The sequence below is a fragment of the Poecilia latipinna genome, unplaced genomic scaffold (assembly GCF_001443285.1).
Source record: "Poecilia latipinna isolate Pla-1442-1.1 unplaced genomic scaffold, P_latipinna-1.0 Scaffold268, whole genome shotgun sequence".
Taxonomy (NCBI): Eukaryota; Metazoa; Chordata; class Actinopteri; order Cyprinodontiformes; family Poeciliidae; genus Poecilia; species Poecilia latipinna.
The window spans coordinates 339,101-362,163 of record NW_015112884.1 but is presented as its reverse complement, the minus strand read 5'-3'; the positions used below and the strand labels follow the sequence as shown (position 1 = coordinate 362,163).

General features: G+C 41.8%; 1 protein-coding gene and 1 long non-coding RNA gene across 2 annotated transcripts in view; one reads left to right on the top strand and one right to left on the bottom strand.

Annotated features, from left to right (window-relative positions):
* The first annotated feature begins 243 nt into the window (after window positions 1-243).
* On the top strand, window positions 244-13,800 carry LOC106948014 (uncharacterized). The gene is made up of 2 exons (XR_001425095.1): window positions 244-1,459; window positions 13,567-13,800. It is a non-coding gene; the product is annotated as an uncharacterized LOC106948014 (long non-coding RNA).
* LOC106948013 (insulin receptor-like) overlaps window positions 6,053-23,063 on the bottom strand; it is a 23,024-nt gene continuing 6,013 nt past the window's right edge. The window contains exons 2-20 of the mRNA XM_015033431.1: window positions 17,453-17,592; window positions 17,202-17,346; window positions 16,898-17,112; window positions 16,486-16,612; window positions 16,076-16,314; window positions 14,761-14,928; window positions 14,489-14,687; window positions 12,108-12,231; window positions 11,787-11,940; window positions 11,474-11,622; window positions 10,197-10,353; window positions 9,969-10,065; window positions 9,380-9,447; window positions 8,998-9,227; window positions 7,672-7,782; window positions 7,350-7,512; window positions 7,114-7,243; window positions 6,890-7,024; window positions 6,053-6,631 (exon numbers count right to left, since the gene is read on the bottom strand). Coding sequence (XP_014888917.1) covers window positions 6,277-6,631; window positions 6,890-7,024; window positions 7,114-7,243; window positions 7,350-7,512; window positions 7,672-7,782; window positions 8,998-9,227; window positions 9,380-9,447; window positions 9,969-10,065; window positions 10,197-10,353; window positions 11,474-11,622; window positions 11,787-11,940; window positions 12,108-12,231; window positions 14,489-14,687; window positions 14,761-14,928; window positions 16,076-16,314; window positions 16,486-16,612; window positions 16,898-17,112; window positions 17,202-17,346; window positions 17,453-17,592 — 3,106 coding nt within the window. The 3' untranslated portion in view covers window positions 6,053-6,276. The remainder of the gene's footprint in view (window positions 6,632-6,889; window positions 7,025-7,113; window positions 7,244-7,349; window positions 7,513-7,671; window positions 7,783-8,997; window positions 9,228-9,379; window positions 9,448-9,968; window positions 10,066-10,196; window positions 10,354-11,473; window positions 11,623-11,786; window positions 11,941-12,107; window positions 12,232-14,488; window positions 14,688-14,760; window positions 14,929-16,075; window positions 16,315-16,485; window positions 16,613-16,897; window positions 17,113-17,201; window positions 17,347-17,452; window positions 17,593-23,063) is intronic.

Below are 23,063 nucleotides of genomic sequence, written 5' to 3'. Positions count from 1 at the left end.
GAGACAGAGAGGATGAAGAGGAGCAGCCAGACAACAACAAAAACAGAAGGTTTCTAACCTGGAGCAGACCACCGGCTCGATTCAACGCTATGAAGAGGCTCCATTTACAATCATTTATCTGAGATCAGTTTGAATTTATAAATTAAAATGAAACTGTGGAGGATTTAGTCAGAGCACACACACACACACACACACACACACACACATATATATATATATATATAAAAACTTGGGTAGATTTATGGAGCTGGAGTGAGGTGAGGCCCTGCTAAAAAATAAAGATTTGAATAAAAGCCTCTAGAAAAACAAATCGTGCTGAAAATCCTTGCAAATATGTGGAAGGTACATGGAACAAATGTACTTTGTAAAATTAGGAGAGAAAAACAAAAAAAGTAAACTGTAATCTCACATTTTACCACTAGATGGCACTCCACTCATTTCACCTTTGCTTAATTGAATAAACAGGGCAATTCACAAGGTTAAGAAGTAATCATCCATCATCTCAGAAGAAAAAAAAACTTTTTTTTTAGGATCTGTAAACTGATGACTAAATTTTGATAAGAGGAAGTAGATCTGCTAAATAGAAATAATTTGAACAGGCTTTTACCAAACTCAAACATTTCAATCTTTGCAAGACGAAACACCTCCAGACTTTCAGAGAGCTGAACTCTTTCTCAAAAGCACGAATTAACTTTTCTTTTCTTTTTTTTTATAGCTTATTCTGGATCTCATCCCAGAATTCCTCCTCGACGTTCACGAGCAGTGGTCTTCTCCAGCTTTTCTCCAAATTTCAAGTAAAAACGTTTTATATAGACAAGTTAAAAAGCAGGAGACATATCGGTGAGAGAAGAGAAGGCTTCTTGGTCGACATGCTGCTTCCACCGAGGTTCGGTTTCAAAGAGTGGGGCCTGAGCGGCCGACATTCACAACACTAGCGTGGGATTATGGGAAGCGAAAAGTCTGAGGCCACATCCTGTTTAACTTGTCCTCAGACTAGAAAGCTGCTGCTCCTCCGAATTAAACACACAAACAGACGAGGGCATGTTTCTGTGCGGTGGGTCGGGTCATAAAAACAATAAAAAGAAGAAAAATCAATAATCTTAAATTTAGAAAAAAGATATATACACACACATCAATAACATTAAATTCATCATGTACAAGAGTAGGAAAACTTTACAGTCAGAAAAAAGTATTGTATTTATCCTCCCCTACTTTGGCTAAAAAAATAGAAATCAACATCTCTATAATGTAATACTTTTATATCTGCATAAAACAAAAAACAATAAACCATAATCTGCTTTGTTCTCAACCCAAGAGTTTAGTGAACCTTCCCTAAAACCAAGTGCTTCTCTTTATTTCCATTTTTCTGGACAGATGACATTGGCTGCTATTTACAGTTTGACGAGCTTATTATAATTGTAGAGATTTCCAAATGATACGCTTTTGTTGTTTTGTTTTGGTGTGTGTGCTTTTGGGCTGGGCCTCCCACTGGTAACAGACGGATCGGAGACAGACATCAAACCATCAAGCTGGTGCACATTTCTCATCCAATCAACAAAGCAGGCTGGAGCTCAGCAGAGTAGAGTTCATCAGCTTTTCTTTTGTTTTCTTCTTAGTCACAAATTACAGAATGTATTTGCTTTTTTTTCTGCATTTACAGCCAAAAGGAAAAAGAAATAGAATGCGTAAAAAAAACAACATGTTTTTATTTAATGCTTGGAGATGGAAAATCTTGTGTGATTGTGGGAGACAGGTCAGTTGGGGGGGGGGAACAGTTCGAGTCAAGGTGTGCCAATAATCTTAAGAAGGCACTGCAATGCCCCCTGTGAGCCACTAGAGGGCAGTGTGAACCACATCACATCAGAGCCACAGAGACGAGGATTCCTGATTATCTTTAATTGACTTGGAGTAGATAAAAAGGTAGGTAGCTCTTCCTCCTCCTCTTTATGCTCTTGAGGCAAAGCATTGAGCCGCCTCCCTGAGACGGAAATTTACAATCAAGATTTTAAATCTGTTAAAAGTTTTTGTTTATGGCACACAGGATTGTCCCCGTCAGCTTGTTCTCCTCCGCAGCAGCAGGGGAAAAGGTTCTGCTTAACCCGGCCCGCACTTCTGTGTCGTGAACAGACCACCCACCGTATCCATGGCGATAACAGAAAATAAAAGGTCATCTCTTGATATTCACAGTTGAGAAAAAAAAAACATACACAGACGACAAAAATCAGACTCAAGACAAGAGGAGGATGAATGCGGGAAAGGTCGTTTTACAGAGCGCAAGGTCCGTGACTGAGCTTCGTTAGCTTTGGCTGCAAACAGGTCATGACAGAGACACTCAGGATCTGCTGTGAAATCATCAGATGTGAGCAGAGAGAAGGAGCGTGGAGGTCATCCACCTCCTCCTGTGGCTGCGGAGCGGGAGGAGGAGCCGCTCACCAAGCTCCAAGGTTCGTGTTTAACTCAAAATAACGCAAGGCTTCCCCCTGACACAAGACGAAGCAATAACTAAGGGTATATGAAAGAAGGCAAGGGAGAGTTAACACCGTGTGTGTGTGTGAAATGTGGGATTAGGTGATTTTTCTCTGTAGTGACGCTGAGCAGGCAGTGGGGATGATTGAGGCTCTTTGAACGGTTTCCTCCTCCTGCGCTGAGGTAGACTCCGGCCAAACACGAAGACGACGAAGACGACTACTTACAAACTACTAACAGAGCTGCTCACAGCCAGCTCCTGCACCCAGAACCTCACCGACGCTCAATCAAAGCAAGAAAGTGTGTGCAGTTCGAAATAAATAGTTGCTTTTTTCCAAAAAAGACTGTCAAAGATAAGTTAACATTTGCATATGGAGATGAGACCAGAGACCATGCTACACACTAGCGCGTGCTGTAGTGTGACAGTGTTGGAAACCTTAAGCATAATTGGTAGAATATTCTAAATGTCTCTTCATACGTCAGAGTTGTGTGGTTTAATATCGTTTGTTGCCCATTTATATCTCAAGCATGGAGCTGGTAAGGCAAGTATGGAGCTCAAGACTTTACATCCTTGGCATTACTGTTCAACAATTCAGACACAGACGAATTTGTTGGTTAAATCTGATACATGTGTGTGAAAAACAAAAAGCCTTAAAATAAAGTCCTGCTTTTTGTTGCTGCAGCAGAATCTCACAGAAGAAATCCAACAGATACATAAGAAATAATCATTTTATATACAATCTGGAGAATCTCTTTGTCTTATGCGTGCTTAAGATTTAAATAAACTTATAGTTAGTATGATGGCGGTAATAAAAAGTTCACTGGGAATTGTGGGGATACGTGACCTCCTGGTTTTGCCAGTCTCCATAGCAACCATTAAATGCTATCCACACGCCAAGTGGTCGGTGAAGAGATTCAGCCTTTCTGTAAAAACGTCACAAACTGTGTGGAGTTCGTTAAACTCTTCTGGGAATCGTGTGCGTTGGCCAAATTAGACTAAAACCTTAGAAAAATAACTTCATGTCCACCGTAAAGAGGAGGATCTGTGATGCTGCGGGCCAATTAGTCCTTAACTGTTCCTGGTGACGCGGCTAGCAAAGATTTCAGCAAAACGCTGGTGGACTGTATCAATAATCTGTCTTCCAGCAGGAAAAATGTCCAAAACAATTTACTAGCTTCCAAATTAACATAAAAATGTTTCCCCGCACAAAATCAAGCGAGTAAATGTACTGCTGTTGATTTTTCTTGAACTAAATAACTGTAAAGGCCCAAAATATTCATAGTGAGACGAGGCTACTGCAACACAGAAACAACTGATTTTAAGGCTAGTCACACATATTTTCCAATTGTACCAACAAATTTGTCCCCTTCTGCCAACCGTAACCTCAGACGACTCCAGGTGGCAACGATTCAGACCCTGGTCTGTCCACACTGACCCAAACGCGACTCCCCGTGTCAAAGAACATATCCGAAACCTTTCGCTTTTCTTGTAACGTAAAAAAAAAAAAAAAAAACAACAGCGAGTGCACCGGGAGCGGTTTCCTGCGCGTTACATCAGCCTCATGCGAGGCTCTGGTTTTGTTGGAGAGAAAAAAAATTATTTAAAAAAAGGCACTGGTGAGAGATGGAGGCAGCTTCTCTGCGATCTCTGACTTTGGCCACCCTTTAAAAGATGAACGCAGCTGGCTCGACGATCACAGTATCTGTGTCCTCGAAGAAAAGGATTAGAGAAAAATGCCATTTGAGAGAAACGAGTTTCCTCACCATCTGCTCTGAATGGAAATCTTTTTAGCTCATTCGTTGGCGCCGTTGACAGGAACGTTTTAGATTTATGGGGTGAAAAGTGAGCGTTTGTCTTATTAAAAAAAAAAAAAAAAACAGGTGGCCAAAGAGGAACACGGCAAAACAGCCCAACGTAACAGGATTTTGAGGGGAGTGGGGAGTTTTGACAAAAATCCTGGAATGTCAGTCCTGAGCGAGAAAGCTGCTGCACGCCGTGCTCTGACTGCATGTGATGGCAAGGAGGAGAAAAGGATTAACAATCTTCTCATGACCCCCCCCCCCCCTCTCCCCAAACCCACCACCCGGTGTGCTGAACAGAGAGCAGGACTGCTGGCTGTGAATACGTTTGGAACTTTCTGCATCTCTCTGCAGCCCTCGGCCAGGAAAACGTGGAAATTTCCACCAGACCTCTTTGGAGAGGAGAGTTCAGCGGCCGGCAGGAAGCTGCGGAGGAAGCGACGGCGGCGCAGGAGCAATGAGCTGTGGGAGATTTATCAATCCTCGACTTTGATGGAGAAACTCTCCCTGATTTAAATCCCAAACATCGTCCACTTCGTCCTGCCTTCTTACAAGCCCTAACCCAGACGAAACTTGAACTAAAACACCGAAAGTTGCATAATTTCCACATCAAATATTTTGCAACTGAATTTAGTTTCTTTCTTTTTTTTTTTTTTTTCGCCAACACCAAAAGCCAAACATATCAAAAGGCAAACTGTGATGCGACCAGAGAAAACGGCAGACGAACACGTACCAGGAGCACTTTGACCCTATAAAGGCCTCAATCCCCCATTTGTAAAGCTTTTCAATTGTTTCTCCAGTAGTAAAGTTGCCTCCAGAAATGGGAAATCCCCCCCAAGATAGTAAAAAAAAATATAGAATAAGAAATAATCAAGGGCTGGATGCCTAAGACACAGAGAGCACTGACGGTAGATTAGTGTAACTTCTGGGGCTAAAAAAAAAACTAAATAATTATTAAAAAAGAAGAAAAAGACATTAAAACACAAGCAAAGCATCGGATGAACACAAATATCAACTACAGTATTTACAAAACCAAAACCCCATCAATGTTATACAGTATATTATATATAAAACATTGGCTTAGAAAGGCCATTATTTTATATATATATTATATATATATATTTATATATTTCTAAACCCACTATAACATATCAAAGCAGCAGCTATTGGTCAGTCTGATGAACTCTTTTGTCCAAATTTTAACTGTTTAAATATCCTTCAGCCACAAAGTGAGGACACAGAAACAAAAAGAGGAGGGAAAGAAAACCAATAAATTAAAACTATTCACCAAACACCAGATAAATCTGTGTGCAGTTCGGAATTTTGCAGAACCAAAACATAAAGAAAAAGAGACGAAAGAAAATGTTCCTCCAGGAATAAATGTTTGTTCTAAGATCAATTCATCCCACCGATTAAGTCATCGTACAAAAAAAAAAAAAAGGAATTTACTTAGACATGATTCTTTAGTTTATAGGCCACGCTTTTTAAAAAAAAGGCCACCATCAGAGTAAAAAGATTTGGAGAAACAAAAAAAGTTAAAAGCACAGAAGTGTGGAAAATGCAGTTCGGCAGGAGGGTGGTGGGGAAGGTCGAGCAGCCTTCTTGGTTATCTAAGGTTTTGTTGTGTTCACAGTTTTGATTTTTTTTTTTTTTTCCCCGTTTCTTTTTGTTTTATTATTGTTTCCGTCACAAGGAGTCCTGGAAACACGTTTTTAATCTATTACCGCAAACCTGGGTAATGTGAAGTCTGATGTGTCGTGGAGCAAGTTAAAAAGAGGCGTTTGCATCCCTTGCTTGCCTTGGTTTGGCAGCCGTGAGGAAGAAAATTCAAAGTCCTGAGATCCGTGTCTTTTTTTTTTTTTCTTTGTCGTTTTTTTTTTTGTTGAAGAGTTTCTCTAAGAGTAAGAAAATCGTTAGAAAATGGTTGCAGGGTACAGAAAAATGGACTGAAAGACGGGAGGTGTGGGGGCGAGGGAAGTGTTGCTAAGTCTTTTCGGGGGGCAGGAGGTGTTAGGAAGGACTCGATCTGGGCAACGACAGGATTCTCCCGTTTTTCTTGCCACCGTTCATGTGTGTGTAGGGGACATGCTCCTCGTAGTTCCCCCTGAGGGCCACCGAGGGCCCGCTGTCTCTGCTTAAGCTCTCCTCCCTCTGGGAATAAGACGACGGGTCCAGGGGGATGCTCTCCATGTTGTCCAGGTCCAGGTCGAAGTCCTCCGTCTCGGGGACTTTGTTCTCCTCGCTGTAGAAGAAGGAGACCTCCTGGAAGGTCGGGTGAAGGTCGTCCCGCAGCATCTCGATGATCTCCAGGAACGTCGGCCGCATCTTGGGGTTGTACTGCCAGCACATCTGCATCAGGCTGTGCCTGGTTTGTGAGACACGAAACCGGATTAACAAAAAAATCACACCTCAAAAAAAAAAAGTTTTACAAAATTATTCATACATGTTGAAGTTTTGTCCAATTTAGGATAATTAAGACACACAGACATAACGCAACTAGCTTGATGCACGAGCTTTATAAGTCATAGTAAAGAAATTAAAATCAGAATTACTTCATGGACAAGAGAATTATTGCTAAGACTCTGTTTACTTTTACTAGAAAGGAAAAACAATCTCTATTTACATCCTCTCGGGGCAGTTGTCGGGTCGGTCCAGGAACCCTCCGTCCATCACAAACTTCAGGACCTGCTCATTGGACAAGCCCTGGTAAGGCTGCTCTGCTAGCGTGCTGATTTCCCACAGCACGACCCCAAACGACCTGCAAACAACCGAGCCACACAAACATGACTAAAGGCTTGTTTTCAGGACGGCGTCGGTGCGGGGGGGGGGGGCTGAGGCGTGACGTACCAGCAGTCGGAGTGGCCGGTGAACACGCCGTCTTTCAGAGACTCCGGAGCCATCCACCGGACAGGAAGCAGGCCCTTTCCTCCTTTGCGGTAGTAGTCTGTCTCGTAAATGTCCCGCGTCATTCCGAAGTCTGGGTGGGAGGCAAATAACGAGTCAGCATGCAGGAAAATCCGCTCACGCTCGCTGGGCTTACAGTGGGGGGGAAAAAAATCACGAAAAACAAAACCAGCACGGACCTCCGATCTTGACGGTGAAGTCCTCCGCCACCATGCAGTTCCTGGCCGCCAGGTCTCTGTGCACAAACTTCTTGGCGTTGAGGTAGGCCATGCCGTCTGCGATCTCTGCTGCCATCTGGAGCATGTCTTTCAGAGTGGGCGGCGGGGAGCCCGACGGGTTGTTCTAGAGAGAAAAAAACGCACATAAAACAACAAACGTCTTCATGGTTTGTCCAGAGTTATTCCCTTCACTCAGTCTGTTTGTAATCCCAACAGGCTGAGGGAACATTTTCTCTTTGCTGATAATAAAAATGGTGATGTGGAGGTGGGAGGACAAACAAACCTCAGAGTCTGGCCTCAGACTCCGCAGGTAGCTCTTCAGGTCACCATGAGTCATCAGCTCCATCACCACCAGTGTGGGCTGACCTTTGGACACCACTCCAAGCAGACGAACCTAAAAACACATTGAAAATATTTTAAAAAAGGCATACAAATGACTAAAGTCATTTTTAAACATTTGTTATTTATTATTTGGACTTATTTTTATTAGGGGTGGTTTCAGCAGACATGTCAGTGAAGGTGAACTGTTGTGCTTTCCTTGAACACATTAGCATAGGTCTTTGGGCAACACTAAACATGTCCTTTACGTTTTTTAAAACAAAATCATTCTTGGATGATGAGACTATTTGTGTCTCCAAACAGACACAAAGGTTCTGCCTATGTGGAACCTCCTTTCAGAATGAGCCGTTTCACTTTATATACAAACTCAACGTTTACATTCACACATGAAAGTGGCTGCAAACGGGCGCACAATTACACAACCATACATCTTTGAAAAGCAGAAATGGGGCCTCCTGCACAACCAACAAGGATGCAGGAAGGAGTTTCTGGGTGGTAAGTCAAGCAACACTTGTCTTTTCCAGCAGCCATTGTATAGTACACACATGGGGTAAAACCAGCTGACCAAATGTGCTGGAGCTCTGCTTGGTTGCAAAGTGACGGATGGAAATCTGTTGGGGTTGCTAGGTGATTGGTAGAATTCCGTTGTGGTTGCTAGGTGACAGGCAGTGCTGATTTATGACGAACCATTTAGAAGGTTTTTGAAACGGCTCATTTTCCAGACATTGAAAGTGTGAAATTTGATTTAAATTTAACCAGATATTATCCAAAACATCCAATTGAATAAATATTGTTACGTTATATATCTAAAGTGCTGGAAAAACACAAAACGTATAAAAATAGACAGTAGCTTGCATATCATTCACTGACTACAAGTGCATTAAATATAAATATTTTCCCGGATCTGCGCGAGAGTCTTTATTATGCAGACAAGTTGCAACATTTACAAATCATTGCTCAATTTGGACTATCTCTCCTCCTCCCCAGGTAAATAATAAAACTCCTCCTCTACATCCCAACACGGTTTTGCTTTTAGCCGACAGCGCGGACGCGCGGCGGCTTAACTGCTCCTCCACAGGTTGTGTAATGAAATAGTAATGGCAGGCACTATCGCTCACGGAGTGTGAACATTTGCTTTGGAGTCTAGCTGCGTGTCAATATGGCAGCTTCAGCACAACAAGCGAGTCATGACTCCGTGAGTCACATGTGCTCATGCTGCTTTCAGCAACATGACAAAAAGCTGTGAGTCAGCGATGGCTTTCGCCCGTACCACGTGGTGACAGTTGAAGGCCTTCATGACCGACGCTTCGTTCAGGAACTCGATCCTCTCCCTCAGGCTGGCCGATTCGTTGACAGTTTTGACGGCGACGCGCGTCTCCGGTTCTCCTTTGACGATGTCCTGAGCGATTCCCTCGTACACCATGCCGAAGGAGCCCTGACCCAGCTCCCGGAGCAGCGTGATCTTTTCCCGGGGAACCTCCCATTCATCGGGAACATACACTACACAAAAAAAAAACAACAAAAAACACAACACGGATGGCTGCAGGAACCCTTCACAGACCTAGAGCTGACTTCTTCTTCTTGTTCTTCTTCACGGTGCCAACATACTTAGGAAAACGGAAAGAGCAAAACAGGGTACAGGTTGGACTTACTGTCATTGGCGCTGAAATATTCAGGATTTGGTGAGGTGATGAGATCTCCTAATGGACCTTCAGTTTGCCTGTAAAACAAGCGCAGAAAGCATGTGAGACGCTGCTAGTAATTGATTACCCTGACAATTAATCGATTCATTGGATAAAAAAAAAGGCACATTCTGCAGATTATTCAATTAACCAACTAGTCTTTTTGATATATGTTAAAAGATGCAGATAAGCAAATAATTAACTTCCTCCTAAATGAAAACACAAGCATTTTCAGCATTTGTTGCAAAGGATGCAACTTCAGATAAAAAAAAATACTTTGAACATCAACAAGTGAAAAGTCCAGTTCCTTCTGCTTTATTTCATATCAGTAGAGTGAAGGGCCTTAAAAAAAACCTCTGAGGCCTTCAACAAACACCATCAAAATCAAAATAAACATCACACTTGATAAACATGCATGATTTTTTTCTTCCACTTTATAATTTTGGCTACTTTGTGTTTGTCTACCAGCAAAAATCCCAATAAAACACATTGAGGTTTGTGGCTGTATTGTTAGAGATGATGGGATGTTGTCTGGGACAAAGTTTATTGAAATTTTTACCTTTTCTTGAAGGCAAAAAAGGCGATGACTCCCACGAGCAACAGCAAGATGGAGGAGACGATCGGAGCGGAAACAATCAAAGCTATACCTGAATCAGCTGCAGGAAGACAGAAGACGGTGAGTAAGAAAACGTATAGCTCTGAACGTCAATCCAGCAAACCATGAATCGCATTACGAAGAAAAGGGAACTGTAAACATCTGGTAAAGCTGGATGTCATCTTGTCTTACGGCTGGGCATGAAGAAGTATGTGGTTTCTGTAAAAGATCCGTTTCCAGCCAACGACGTAGCCCGGACGACCACGCTGTAGTTCCCAGGCTGCAGCAGGGTGAGCTTTGTGCCACCGAACTTCTCGTAGCTCAGCCGTGACACGCAAATTGAGTGGGGCTGGGGAAAAAAAAAGAGGGGAAAAAGTATGAGTTTGCTTAACAAATAATGAGAGGTAAGGTAATTAGTTGGAAAGAAACACTGGATAAAAATGAACAATTTCAAACTGATGCTGGACTATCTTTTCAGTAAAAGACTCAAACCAAAAATTTTGGTCTGATCCTGTGTTCAAGCAGATTTTTTAAGAAAGGAAATGAATCTACGATTAAATGCAGGAGAGAAACTTCCGATATAGATGGAAATGCAGCCACATAAAGCTGCCTTTCAACCAAAATGACCCAAAACCTAAGAAATTTATTTATTTCAGGAAAACTTCATTTTCTTGAAACTCTTTTTTGGGCATTATTTTGCAAAAAAAAAAAAAAAAAAAGGCTTCTTGCATTATTTTGTGGATTTACAGATAGGTAAAGTTTTAGAAAACACAATTAATGATGACGCCTTAATTCAAATGTTCATCTTTAAAAGCTTTGATAAGAGGCTAATTTAATTTATTGTGCACTGCCCCAGCACTCAAACCTTCAAAGTATTCATGCTACAAAATGAATGAATTATCTTACAAAATAAAGGCTAAAGATAAGCAGTGCTTGTTTCATTTTAAGAAATGTTGGCTGTATAACAATTACTGCATGAACAACAAAATATCTTTACGTCTGCCACAAAGGTACAACCTGGTTAATTAATTAAAACATGCTCTGAAAATAATTTTTAATAAATTATAGATCAGTATGTTTAGGCTGCATATCTGTGACTTGACTGCTTGCTTCCTCTGCAGTGCAGACATAGTTTGAGGTGCTGCATTTGAAACCTTCCTTCCTGCTTCTGTCACTTTGGCAACAGCGCTGTTGCTAATGCTGGCTTTCAATCACACATCTGCAGCAAGGAAACAGCTGGAGCCAAATGCGCTCACTGTCACAGATGTGCACCTTGTCTACCAGAACCAGAATCCAATTTTGATACGAAGTGCACACAAAAGTCACTTTCTTTTTCTTTTCCATTGACAAAAAGGATGGATGGATAGATAGGATGGGATAAAGCCTAGTAGTAGGAATACTTCTCAGAGTTTTTAGATTTCTGGTGTGAGCACCATGTTTGTAAATCTGCATCAGCCGAAGAGGTTTACCTCCGTGTCTCCAACCTTGCGGTAGAACACCTCATAAAGGATGATGAGGCCGTTAGGCGATGGAGGCTCGTGCCACTTCACAAGCACATGGGGAGGTTCTTCGTTCACAATCTCATGGGTCACCGGGCCCGGGATGTCGTCTGCTTTTACTGGACATTAGGAGCAGCATCTCAGTGGGGCTAATTTCATCTCAAACATCAATATATGCTATGGCGTTAGCTTTAAGTTCGACAAACAAGCAGATCGGTGGTAGCTTTTAAACATCTAACCAACTTGTAAAGATTTATGAGCTGATATATGAGAGGGTCCTTACACTCCGGCATGGTCCGGGCGCTGACGTAGGTGGCCATGCTGCAGCGGTTGGGCTCAGTGGGATGGTTGCAGGCTATGATCTCTATCTTATAGCTGGTGAAGTGCTGCAGGTTGGATATGACCGTTGACTCCCTTCCAAACACATTTTCCACCACCTGAGCAGAAATAAGGAGAGGGAATTAGTTTGACTGTGCAAATAGATCCAGTAAAAATAATAAAGCGGGTTTCACACTGCGTTATTAACCAGCATCCGAAACCAAACAAAGCACCGAATGAGAACTTTACCCGTGAAACAGAACTATATTTTTAAGACTTCGGATACCTTATCGTCCTTCTCTTCTTCCTTGTACGAGGCAGTGGTGGTCTGCAGACTGGACATTGTGGAGTAAAAGTGCGTGGACTCGACGGGCTCAGGATTCTCCACAGAGCGTCGTGGACGACTTTGTCTGGGAAAACAAGGCAAGGAGACGTTACAAAAAGCAAACAAATCGTGACCTCGAACTCGGCTTTCCCAGGTATCGATCCGACATCATGGCTTCGAAACGATAAACTCCCTCCAGAATGTTCAAGACGCCAGCAGCCATTTGCAGCAGGTGACGCCACTGAGAGAAGCGTCCTTCACCTCCAGCGCCTCCGATTATCTGGCGAAATCCACACGTGTTTGGCAATTCTTGCCAAAAAACGAGTGAACAGGCTGAAAACATCTCCAGTGGGAAATTAAATTTAGTTTTGAGATTTGTTTTCCTTTTAATCAACATAACTGATGTCACACTTATTGGCACACCTGCTGTCTCTAGTCAGCAGAGAAACTTTCCACAATAACACGACGGTGGAACAGAGAGAGAGGGATTTTTGAGGCGCGGGGGCCACATCCAGCCCTCAGTATGATTTCGTTTGGTCCCTCATCATAATTTAAAACCACCAACATGTTCCGATACTAAAAGATTTAACATACCAACATTTTTAGTTATCACATTTCCTCCTAACGTTTTTAAGAAGGAGCAGATTGAAGTAAAAACTTTATTCATATTCCATTGGTTGGTAGAATTTAAAAACTTCTTTTTTTTTTTATCTCCTGAAAAGTTTCTTGGGTTATTCAATGATAAACAGATTCACAGCATCCTCCATTCTCCAGTAAGCTCACTGTGCAGAGATAAATGTGGGCCTAGAGGTCAGTGGCTAAAAGAAATAGGCCTCTCTATCACCACGGAAACAAGTTTTGAATTATTAATTAGAAGTTGCTTGAAATCCTGATCAATATAACAAAAAAATCTTACTTTTAAAATTGCTTTGGTAGTGTTTACTTTTTTTTAGGAAAAATCAGTATTTCACAGAAACAATTATTTCCTAAAATGCTATTTTTTTTGTCACAGAATAAATCTTAAAGGTTTGATTTCTTTCTCAGTGTGAGACAACATTTGGTTTAAGGCATTTTTTTTTTACCAAAGGTATCAATAAATCCTGTGGAGGACATTATATTTGTCAAAACACAGAAATAAACTTTTCTTCACTTAAAAAAAATCACAGAATTCATGTTTAACCACAGCAGCGGTCGCCTTGTTGATGCTTAGCTCCTGCCGAGTTGAAAAAACACCCATGTCTCCCTCTGGTTGATGGACTTAGGGAGCACGAGGATTGTTGTTTGTACCAAGAGCTCGACCCGTCCAGAGCCATGAGTGTGCGAAGCAGAGTGTTTGTGTGTTTCCAAATGGCGGTTCGCATGATTGCACTTCTGACTGGCATAAATGAAAATGGGCACAGTAATCACTCCCTTGGGGAAGTGTGTGTGTGTGTGTGTGTGTGTGTGTGTGTGTGTGTGTGTGTGTGTGTGTGTGTGTGTGTGTGTGTGTGTCAGGGGGGAGGGAGGGACAGACACTCAGCACCTCCCACCTTAAGCCCCTCATAAATTGTTGCTTTGCACAAAAACAAGCGTCTAAGAAAACCCGCAGACAGAAAGATGTGAGCTGCTTCGAGATGAAACGTCACGGTTTCTGGGATTAAAAAAAAAAAAAAAAGTCTGCTGATACTGTTGTAAACAATTGTGAAGTAGCTGATTACTGTGTGAAAATGGTGGCTCAAATTGTTCGGTGCTTTTTCGACTTGACTCCTCCACTAAGCTTACTTTACAGTAAGTTATCAAAGGTGGTATTTTTTTTTATTAATTTCTTTTTGATCTTGTTTTTTAAAATGACACTTTTATCTTGTTTGCATTTTTTATTGCTATTATTTTGTTACTCAGGGTTCAAATGCAATCTTGAAATTTCAGGAATGTAGGAGTTTTCCAGGTCAGGATAAATATGGAAAAAGATGAGAAACTGGAAAAATATTTATATCTCCATTCTTTATTCCAGATTTCCTTCCTGGATCCATCTTTTTTCCGATCCTGCCTTTCTTTTCCTTTTTCTCCTTCTTCATGTCCTTCCCTTCTATTTTTTCCATCACTTTCTGCCTCCTATGTCTCTTGTTGAATATTTCCTCTCTTTATTCCTTTCTAGTGCGGTTCCTTCTTTCCTTCCTGTCTCTCGGTGACTTTCAGGATTTTGTACTGAAAATGTAAAAATTGATCAGGCATTTGAGGGTTTAAATTTCATAAAATTGGGTAAAATCATCTGGAAATGTGACTCTGGAAAAGACTCAGCTCGACGCAAGTTGTGAATTGGTGCTATATATAAATAAACTGACTGTCAATCCGAGACAACTCACTTGCTCTCAAACACGACATTATGGAGGTAATCCTCAAAGGTCTTGCGGTACGCTATCTCCTTCTGCTGCTTCTCGAGCTCCATTTTCGTCTTTGGGCAAGTGCAGCACCCGCCCCCCGAGTTGGGCTCCTCTGTTCGGTTCCACTTCTGCTCGTCTTCGCTGTCGAGGTGGGTCGGGGTGCGGGACGGCAGCTTCATTCCTGGGAAAGACGGAGTGGCGTCAGGTGAAGCCGGGAGGAAGGGGAACAGCCGATGGTTTCAGTTTCCACTCACCTTGCAGGCAGTAGTCAAACTTGTAGAGGTCACTGTCCTCCTCCTGCTTGTGACAGATGACCCGGTAGTGGGTGATGTTGCCGTTGGGGCTGGTGGGAGGCTTCCACTTCAAGATGATCTGAGATGAGGAGTTCGAGGATGAGATGGGGTCCAGAGGTCCAGAGGGCTCTGAAGGAGGCAAAAGACAACATTTAGCCAAAACTGTAAAATAAGACACAGTGTGGCCTTGAAGTAGAGCTGTTTGATAGACTTGCATGGATGAAAACACACACAGTTCCAGCAAAAACAGGAATGACGACAGGGCAATGCAGCTCAGAGATGGTTCATTCGAATACTCTCATATGACGCACATTAAACAGTGAGAGGTTCTACTGTTATGGCTTTGCCAGAAGAGAAGGGAGAAATAAGAATGCAATTAAGTTACACCGCATGCATGCGGTTCCGAGTTTAAACACGCAAAGCATGCTGTGAATTGTTTTCAGGAGAGGAAATTATGCAGTCAGGAGCAGAATCGTGATCATGGTTTTATTACAATTTCCCTTAGAATTTCAATCTCATAAGATTTGTGCCCAGACAACTAATGAACATTCACAACACCGAAGCAAAGTGCGGCCATGGTACGGTCAGCTGTTTTTATGAAGCAAAACGTAGCGAAAGAAGATGAAAGATAAGACAATACGACATGAACAGCTGTGTGATTCCATGTTTTACTGAATAAAAACTCAGACTGTAAGATAAGTAACCTAAATTTGCTGGGTTTAGGTCAATAATTATCAGTTTCATCAAATATTTCTGTAGAAAAAAGGAAAAAAAAATTAAATAATTTTATACACAGGGAAAGAAACTCTCCTTTTTAACAAATTAAAAACTTATCAGACTGAAAACTACCCTTTAATGTTCTAACAATCATTTATTGTTTATTTCTATCAAACTCTGCAGATTGCTACAAATCGTTTGGGAATGTTGAATCTGTCTTCTGCTGAGGATCTTTACAGATACCAATGTTCTCTCTGTTTTGATATGCCTCATTGGTCATTTTTTAATTATTTTTAATTATGCTTGAACAAAACCTGCAGAAAAAGTTGCTGTTCTGTTTCATAATAAGCACTTTTCTTTAAAAGCTGCATCAATTGACGTCTAGTTTTACAGCACCATGCAGTGCTCGAACTTTTATTAACTCTGCTTTAAAGCAAGTTAAGCTAAGCGGTTCTGTCAATGATGAGATCCGGACCCAGTTGACATAAACAAATACATTTACATGTCATCTAAGCAGTTTAAAAATCTAAAAACAAACACCAGGGTCAGTTCTACTTACTTGAGGCGTCCGTGCGAACATACATGATGTTACTCTTGGCTCCGTGAACCTGATGCTCGTCGGACGCAGACAGCTGGGTTCTCACCATGATGGCGTACTGGGTCCAGGGTTTCAACGACCGGATGAGGTAGCCTGGATCTTCCTGGTTGGCGCGGGGCGGCGGGTCGACGTCAGCAATCACCCAGCTGTTTGAGCCGCACGCATCCTGTCCGTCGAACTCCGTCACATTCTTGTACGGGCTGCGTTTGGCATAAAAAAAATAAAATAAAGTTAATAAGAAGACTCAGGAAAAAAACAAAACAAAAAACAAAAAAAGAATGCACAATGACTATATCAGTATAAAATATAACAATACCGCTAATAAAACAAAACAAAACTTATCATTCGGGATATAAAAACCTCCCACTTACGCCTCTTTGTAGAGAACCATAAATCCCAGCAGGTCTCTGTAGTCCGACGGCCAAAACGAATTCCACTTCAGGATGATCATGTTGGCCCTCACCTTGACAGACGTGAAGTTCAGCAGCTGCATCTCACCTACACAACAAAAGAGTCAGGGGTCAGCATATCTGTATAAATAGCTTGAAATACACAGAAACCTTCGGTCTCTAACACGAAAATAATTAAAGTTTGATAAGATGAAGTTTTATCCAAAACTTCAACAAAAGCGTTAATTCTTTAAAAACATTTCATGACATTAAATTTACAAACTTGATATGTTGTTGAGACCTACACAAAGTGGTGCATATTTGAGTGGGTGGAAAATATTTTTCCTATCAGTTTTCCAAAAATGTTTACTGAGTCAGACAGGAGGACTCTTACAGGAGGCCTGGTCTCCGTTGGTGCGAGCTGCGATGTCGTTCTTCTGGTTGCGCTCCTTGGTTCCTGTCACCTCCTCCAGCTTTCTGATTTCCGACATGCAGAGCTTAGAGTTGAAGTGGAAGAACGTGCGGCCTCGCTCGATCGTCAGGTTGTGCTTGGACCAATCCCACAGCTGGCGGAGGTTCTGGTTGTCAAGCGCGTAAAAGGCGTAGCTACTAACGGAGGAGCGCAGAGATAAGCGGTTAACGGACTCGTCCTGGCATGAACTAAATATGAGACGAGAGGTGGGAGAAGGAGCGCTTACTCTGCTTCAAGCTGCTCTCCCTTAATGGTATGTAGCTTTCGCAGGAAGGAGAGGGAGACCAACGCGTAGGCTCTGCGAATACTCAGGTAACCTTTGATGACCTCGATCTGTCCAAGGCTGGCCTCCAGCTCGGCCGCTATGTTCGCTGCAAGCAGGAGGACAGTGGAGTTTGCAGCCAGGCAGAGACGATTATGCAGAACAAAGAACGACAGAACATGCAGCTGTTGCAGGCGGTGGGTAAAACTGCTCACTTCCTCCTCGGATCTTGATGACCATGTTGCCCTCGATGACAGTGCATCCTCTTAGCACCTGGGCCGAAGTTACAGAGTCAATCGTTTTATTTCCCTGGCATGCTTTAGGACAGGGGCCCGCACAAGGTTCACAGGTCAGCCTAAACAAACACAAGAACTGAGATTAAACCAACCAGTACATCATTTTCAAATCTGTTGTTTCTTTGTTATATTCTTGTTTGTTTGTTTGTTTGTTTGTTTTTTTTAATGAAAAATCGTAGTGGCTCGGGAGGAGGATCCTCAATTTCGTTGTGCCTTCAGATATAATGACAATAAATTCAATTCTACTATATTCTCTTTCATTTTAACATACAATGAGTGTCCTACAGCTCCAAATGCACAGAAAATGTCCAAATTGACAAATTATCCATCCATCCATTTTCTTTACACCCTTGTCCCTTAGTGGGGTCACTGCTCTGTTGCAGGGCAACACAGAGACACACAACCATGTACACACACACTCACACCTAGGGGCAATTTGGAGAGGCCAATTAATCTGACAGTCATGTTTTTGGACTGTGGGAGGAAACCGGAGTACCCGGAGAAAACCCACACATGCACAGGGAGAACATGCAAACTCCATGCCAGGAATTGAACCCAGACCCTTCTTGCTGCAAGTCAACAGCTCTACCAACTGCACCACTGTGCAGCCCCATGAATGAATATTCTATTTCATTCTGACATACAACGAGTGTCCTAGAGCTCCAAATGCACAGAAAATGTCCAAATTGACAAATTATGAGTCAGATTTTCTTTAAGGGTTATCAGAGTAAGACTGGGCTCAATATCAATCTACAGCACATTTATGTTTAAATGTAAAAAAAAAAAAAAAAAACATGCATCAGTGTTCTTTTACTTCACAATCATTGTGTACTTTGTCTTACTGTGCCACATAAAATCCCTGGAAAATATATAAAATTTGAGGTTGTAACATGTCAGAAGTTGAATCTCAGGAGGTGATTGCAAATCAAATTAATTTGGGGCTCAAATGACAACCAGCTTCTGTCTGCTTGGTTGCAAATAAATCTGCTCACAATTCAGAAGTGAATGTTTCTCTCCGGTAATCAGATAACTCCCATAATGAGCCCGTAAAACGCAGATTACACCCGCTCTCTTTCACTTCTGCACCTCCTTGATGTTTATTTGGACCGCGGCGACCGACGTAAATGATCAAAGCGAGCGTAATGACTGACAAACCCAAACAAACACCGCCGTAGCTCCCAAAGGGGCTCGCGCCTGTTGCTTTGTCTCTCTGTTCGCTCGGTGACGTCCTCTGCCTGCACGCGTGCACTTCTGCACGAAATCACAAATGCAGGCGGGATTTCACAGCACGAAGAGGCCCTGATGGCACCTTTTAGGAAATTCGTCGACAAACGAGCTTCGAAGACCCCTCGAAAGATTCCTAAAGAGCTTAATCCGTCTTTTTGTTCCTTTTTACAGACAACTGCTTTCAAGCCCGAAGAGCTTCGCTTGAAAATGACTTGAAATGTGTGGAGAAAAGCTGCATTTATAATTCAGAAAGACAATGATTAAACCTTTGACAGAAAGATTAAAAATGCTGACAATACAACTGTAAGGAAAGCTAAAAAACAAACTCATATTGTTTTGTTTTTTTCCCCCAGTAACAGATGTGAATTGACAACATCTATATAATGAAACACTGATTTCCACGGCAACAACAGTGTCGATGACATCACAAGATTATAACTGATCAGTTGGCACCAGTAAACCCTATATTGGTCCATCCATGTTATGGATTCATGATGAGAAGATCACAATATCAAAAACATAAAGAAAGGATTCATAAATGTTCAGTTTTGACTTGTTTTAATTTTTAAGTGGCCTTAATGCCCGTATTATTAAAGGATAAAAGGCATATGTTTCTATATTAAAGTGTTGTTATATTAACTGAAAAAAATAAATGCCTCATGTGATGTAACTGGAGGGAGGAGCGCGCTTAAAATTTCTCTTTGGGATGCCGTTTTAATTATTCAACTATAAAACAGCAAAACAAAAGAAAAAGAAATGATGGCATGTTGGTCTATAGCTGACAAACCCCATTTAAGGTTTTGTGTAAAATTCTGGCTGGTAGCTTTAACAAGTTTAGATCAGGCAGAAGGGTCACCTTTTATTAAAGCCCCTGCACATGGGGACATAAGCCGACAAAGGATGCTGCTGTTTGTTGAGGGAAACATATAAGCTATGCACAAACTGCTGTTTGAAATCTCTTCATGCTTTAAATTCTGTTTATGTAACTCCTATTATAATCCCTCTCTCAAGGACCGTGCCCTGACTTTCTCCCTCTTCCTGCTGCGCTGTCCTCACAATGGCATTTAGTACAAAGACACGGAAACCTCCCAGTTCCAGCCCCGACGATCTTTGTTTACGGTTTACCGAACGCTCGAGGATTCCTACCAATTAAAGACCAACTAAGTGTTCCTCTTTGAGCGAGTGAAAACACGGTAACAAGCGCTCCAAAACAATGAATAATAAGAAAAATTCAAGGACTTGTTGTCTTTCTCCGTCTCCCACACATGGAGGGGAAAGAAAAAAAAAAAAAAAACATATACTCTGCCTCTCCAGCGTAACGCTCTAGTTGCAGCGCAGAAAAGGGAGAATGTTTTGGGCTGTTGTACCAAAAACACAGACACACAGGCAGACAGGCCGGGGCTCCGAGGGCAGCTCTTAAAGGGACAGTGTTTATCTGAACCCTGTGACTCGGACTCCGGGGTCTGTTGGAACCATCTAGAGCAGAGGCCTGCAGCTGACGCTCAGGTTTTGGTTTCGGCCCAGCCCTGACAGAACCACACCAAATGTGGGACTGCGTGCTCGCTGTCACGTTGTCCAAAAAAAGATGAGCAAACTCCTTTCCCATAGCAGACAGAAGCAGATGCTTTCTGAGAGCAGCAGATGTGGCGAAACGCAGTTTGGGAGAGAAATTGAAATGAATTTAACGTCATAAAACAGATTGGAGCAAATTTCCAAATGTGTACAGCATGCCATCATAAAGCTTAACGTCTTTTGATGTGTGATATCTTGAGGAATGTTACAGATTTGTGAAATGAAGACATTAAGACTGCACTGAAATTTCCAACAATGAACATTTTTCATGTCCAAATTTTATAGTTTTCCAGACTAATGTCAGCAGAGTTCTCAGTTCACCTTTGATTTACTTCCATGAATTAAAAAGTTCACTATGAGAGAAGGTTTCATCCATGCCAACGCAAAACATGAATGAATGGATGGGTGGATGCATGGATGGATGAATAAACAGACGGGTGGAGCAGAGGTGGGTAGAGAACCCAAAACTTGTACTCAAGTAAGAATAGAACTACTTCGATATATTTTTACTCAAGTAAAATTAAAAAGTAACAATCTGTGAAATTTCTCTGAAAAGTATTTAGTAAAAAGGCAACTCAAGTATTGATTAACTGAGCAGAACATTTAAAAGTCCCATCATCAAAAGGAGCGAAATATGCGGTACATTATGTTGAAATTTTGTTGTTTTTTTAAAGATCAAAATAAAAATAAGTAATATAAATGGCATAACTATAAAATAGCAAAATCAGACAAAAGAAAAATTCTTCCAAATCAGTTTTCAATATAAAACTTCACTTTAACAAAAACTGCAGGTGTTTGCCTGGGTCTGGCTAATTTTTGGTAAAAGCAAGTTTGTTCTTGTGAAGTCACTCGCACAGAGTATCCAGAAATTTTACTCAAGTAAAAGTAGCGACACTTCATACTAACCTTACTCAAGTAAAAATAATAAAAATACTTGTAAAAGTAAATTTTTTTAGTCCTAGTTACTACCCAACTCTGTGGTGAAGGAGACAAAAGAAACGGATAGACAGATGGAAACCGATCATCTCAGTGAAACGTCCAGACGGCCCTCACTGGATCACTACATTAGTTATGGTTAAAGCTGCCGTACACCTTCGTGAATACAATGTAAGTAAAGAAAATATCCAGCAACCATCCAATTTTGTGACTGCGTCTGCAGCTTGTGAGAAGCTGCGCATCTGTGATGACGTCAGTTCTTGCTTTAACCAAAACACACATCGGCCGCGGTGTTGCAACACGGGCCTGATGGAAAAGTCTTGTTTATCGCACGATATCTACGGGCGCACATGCAAACGCAAACTCTGCTCTGGAAAACTTTCAGACACTTCACGGGATCCGTTTCCGACCCAACCACCAGCACTAAAAGGTGAGATTTAAAGTCCAAAACTCAGCAGCATCACAACACCGGCAAACATTTCTCCAGAGCAGGATGGAGGTGCAAAAGAGAGGAACGTTTCCCACAGAGTCTTGTTATCACGGCCGTCATGTGCTGAAACTCTACTTCCTGTCGCTCTACTGGATCTCAGGGTTGCATTCAACACTCAATCACAGCGTAAAGATGGACGGGAAAAATGGGATTTTCTCGTACTGTGGTCCAGGTCTTACTTGGATGAGTATGAGCAGAAATCACACATAGGGTTTCTCAAGACGCCGTTCTTGAATAACATCCATTTAATATCCATATTCTCCTCCCGGCTCGGATTATGGAGCGCTACGGCATCTCTCACCCTCCTGGTGAATTGCAGCTTCATATTTCTGTGTCACCACGTGACTACGGTTCCTTACAATCACTGCATCAGTGGGGTCAAAATACCAATAGGTAGCGGTAAGAGTTTCCCTCCAGCTTAATGATAGGAAGACGACAAACGTCTCTGTTTTTAATCCCAGCAATACAAAGTGAGAGATTTCCACTTACTTCATCTTAGTGAGCACAAGACTCAAAGAAACCTGGGTGGTGTTGTGCTGTCACATGTACATTTTACAATTCACATAAAGGCTGTTACTAAATCCATATAAAACCAGAATAAAGGTTTTTCAGTGAAAACTGAGAAATAGGTGAATGCTTTTATTTATTTATTTTTATTTCATTTTAATCATGTTTTATCTATTTATTTTAGATTCACATTTTAACGTCGCTCCTGCTTTATGCAAAACTTAAATTTCACTTTTATTCTGTGATTGTTTTTCTCCTTTTCAGTACAAGTGTTTTTCCTTCTAGTTGCTTGATTTCAATTTAAAGCGCTTTAAATTATATTCTGTACAAATAGTCAAATCAATCAATCTGTGGTTTAAAAAAAAAAAAAACACCAATTATAGTGTCTGCTATGCCATGAGAAACAGTGAAGCAGGGAAAACTCTTATTCATTTCAGGTCCAGACGCCTTCCTCACCCTGCAGCCCTGACTGTGAGGCTCTACTCTGCCTCTTATGTAAGATTTCGGCTCTGACCTTTAAGACGCAGAGGTCAGCTTCCTCAGTGTACAGTTTGGCGAGTGATATCCACCAAAAAACACACACACACAAACATGGTGCATCTAACCGTATTTAGAACGTAAGTGAAGACTTTATCTGAAAAATAGATGTGAAAAACATCAGCCGCAAACCATACTGAAATATATGAGCGGCATCAATAAATCTCGTCAGAGCGCTGCAGACCCAGAGGCTTTGTGAAACACAAACCTGCCCCCCCCCCCCCCCCCCCCCCTCCTTTTTTAGCTGTCGTCCTCGGTGTA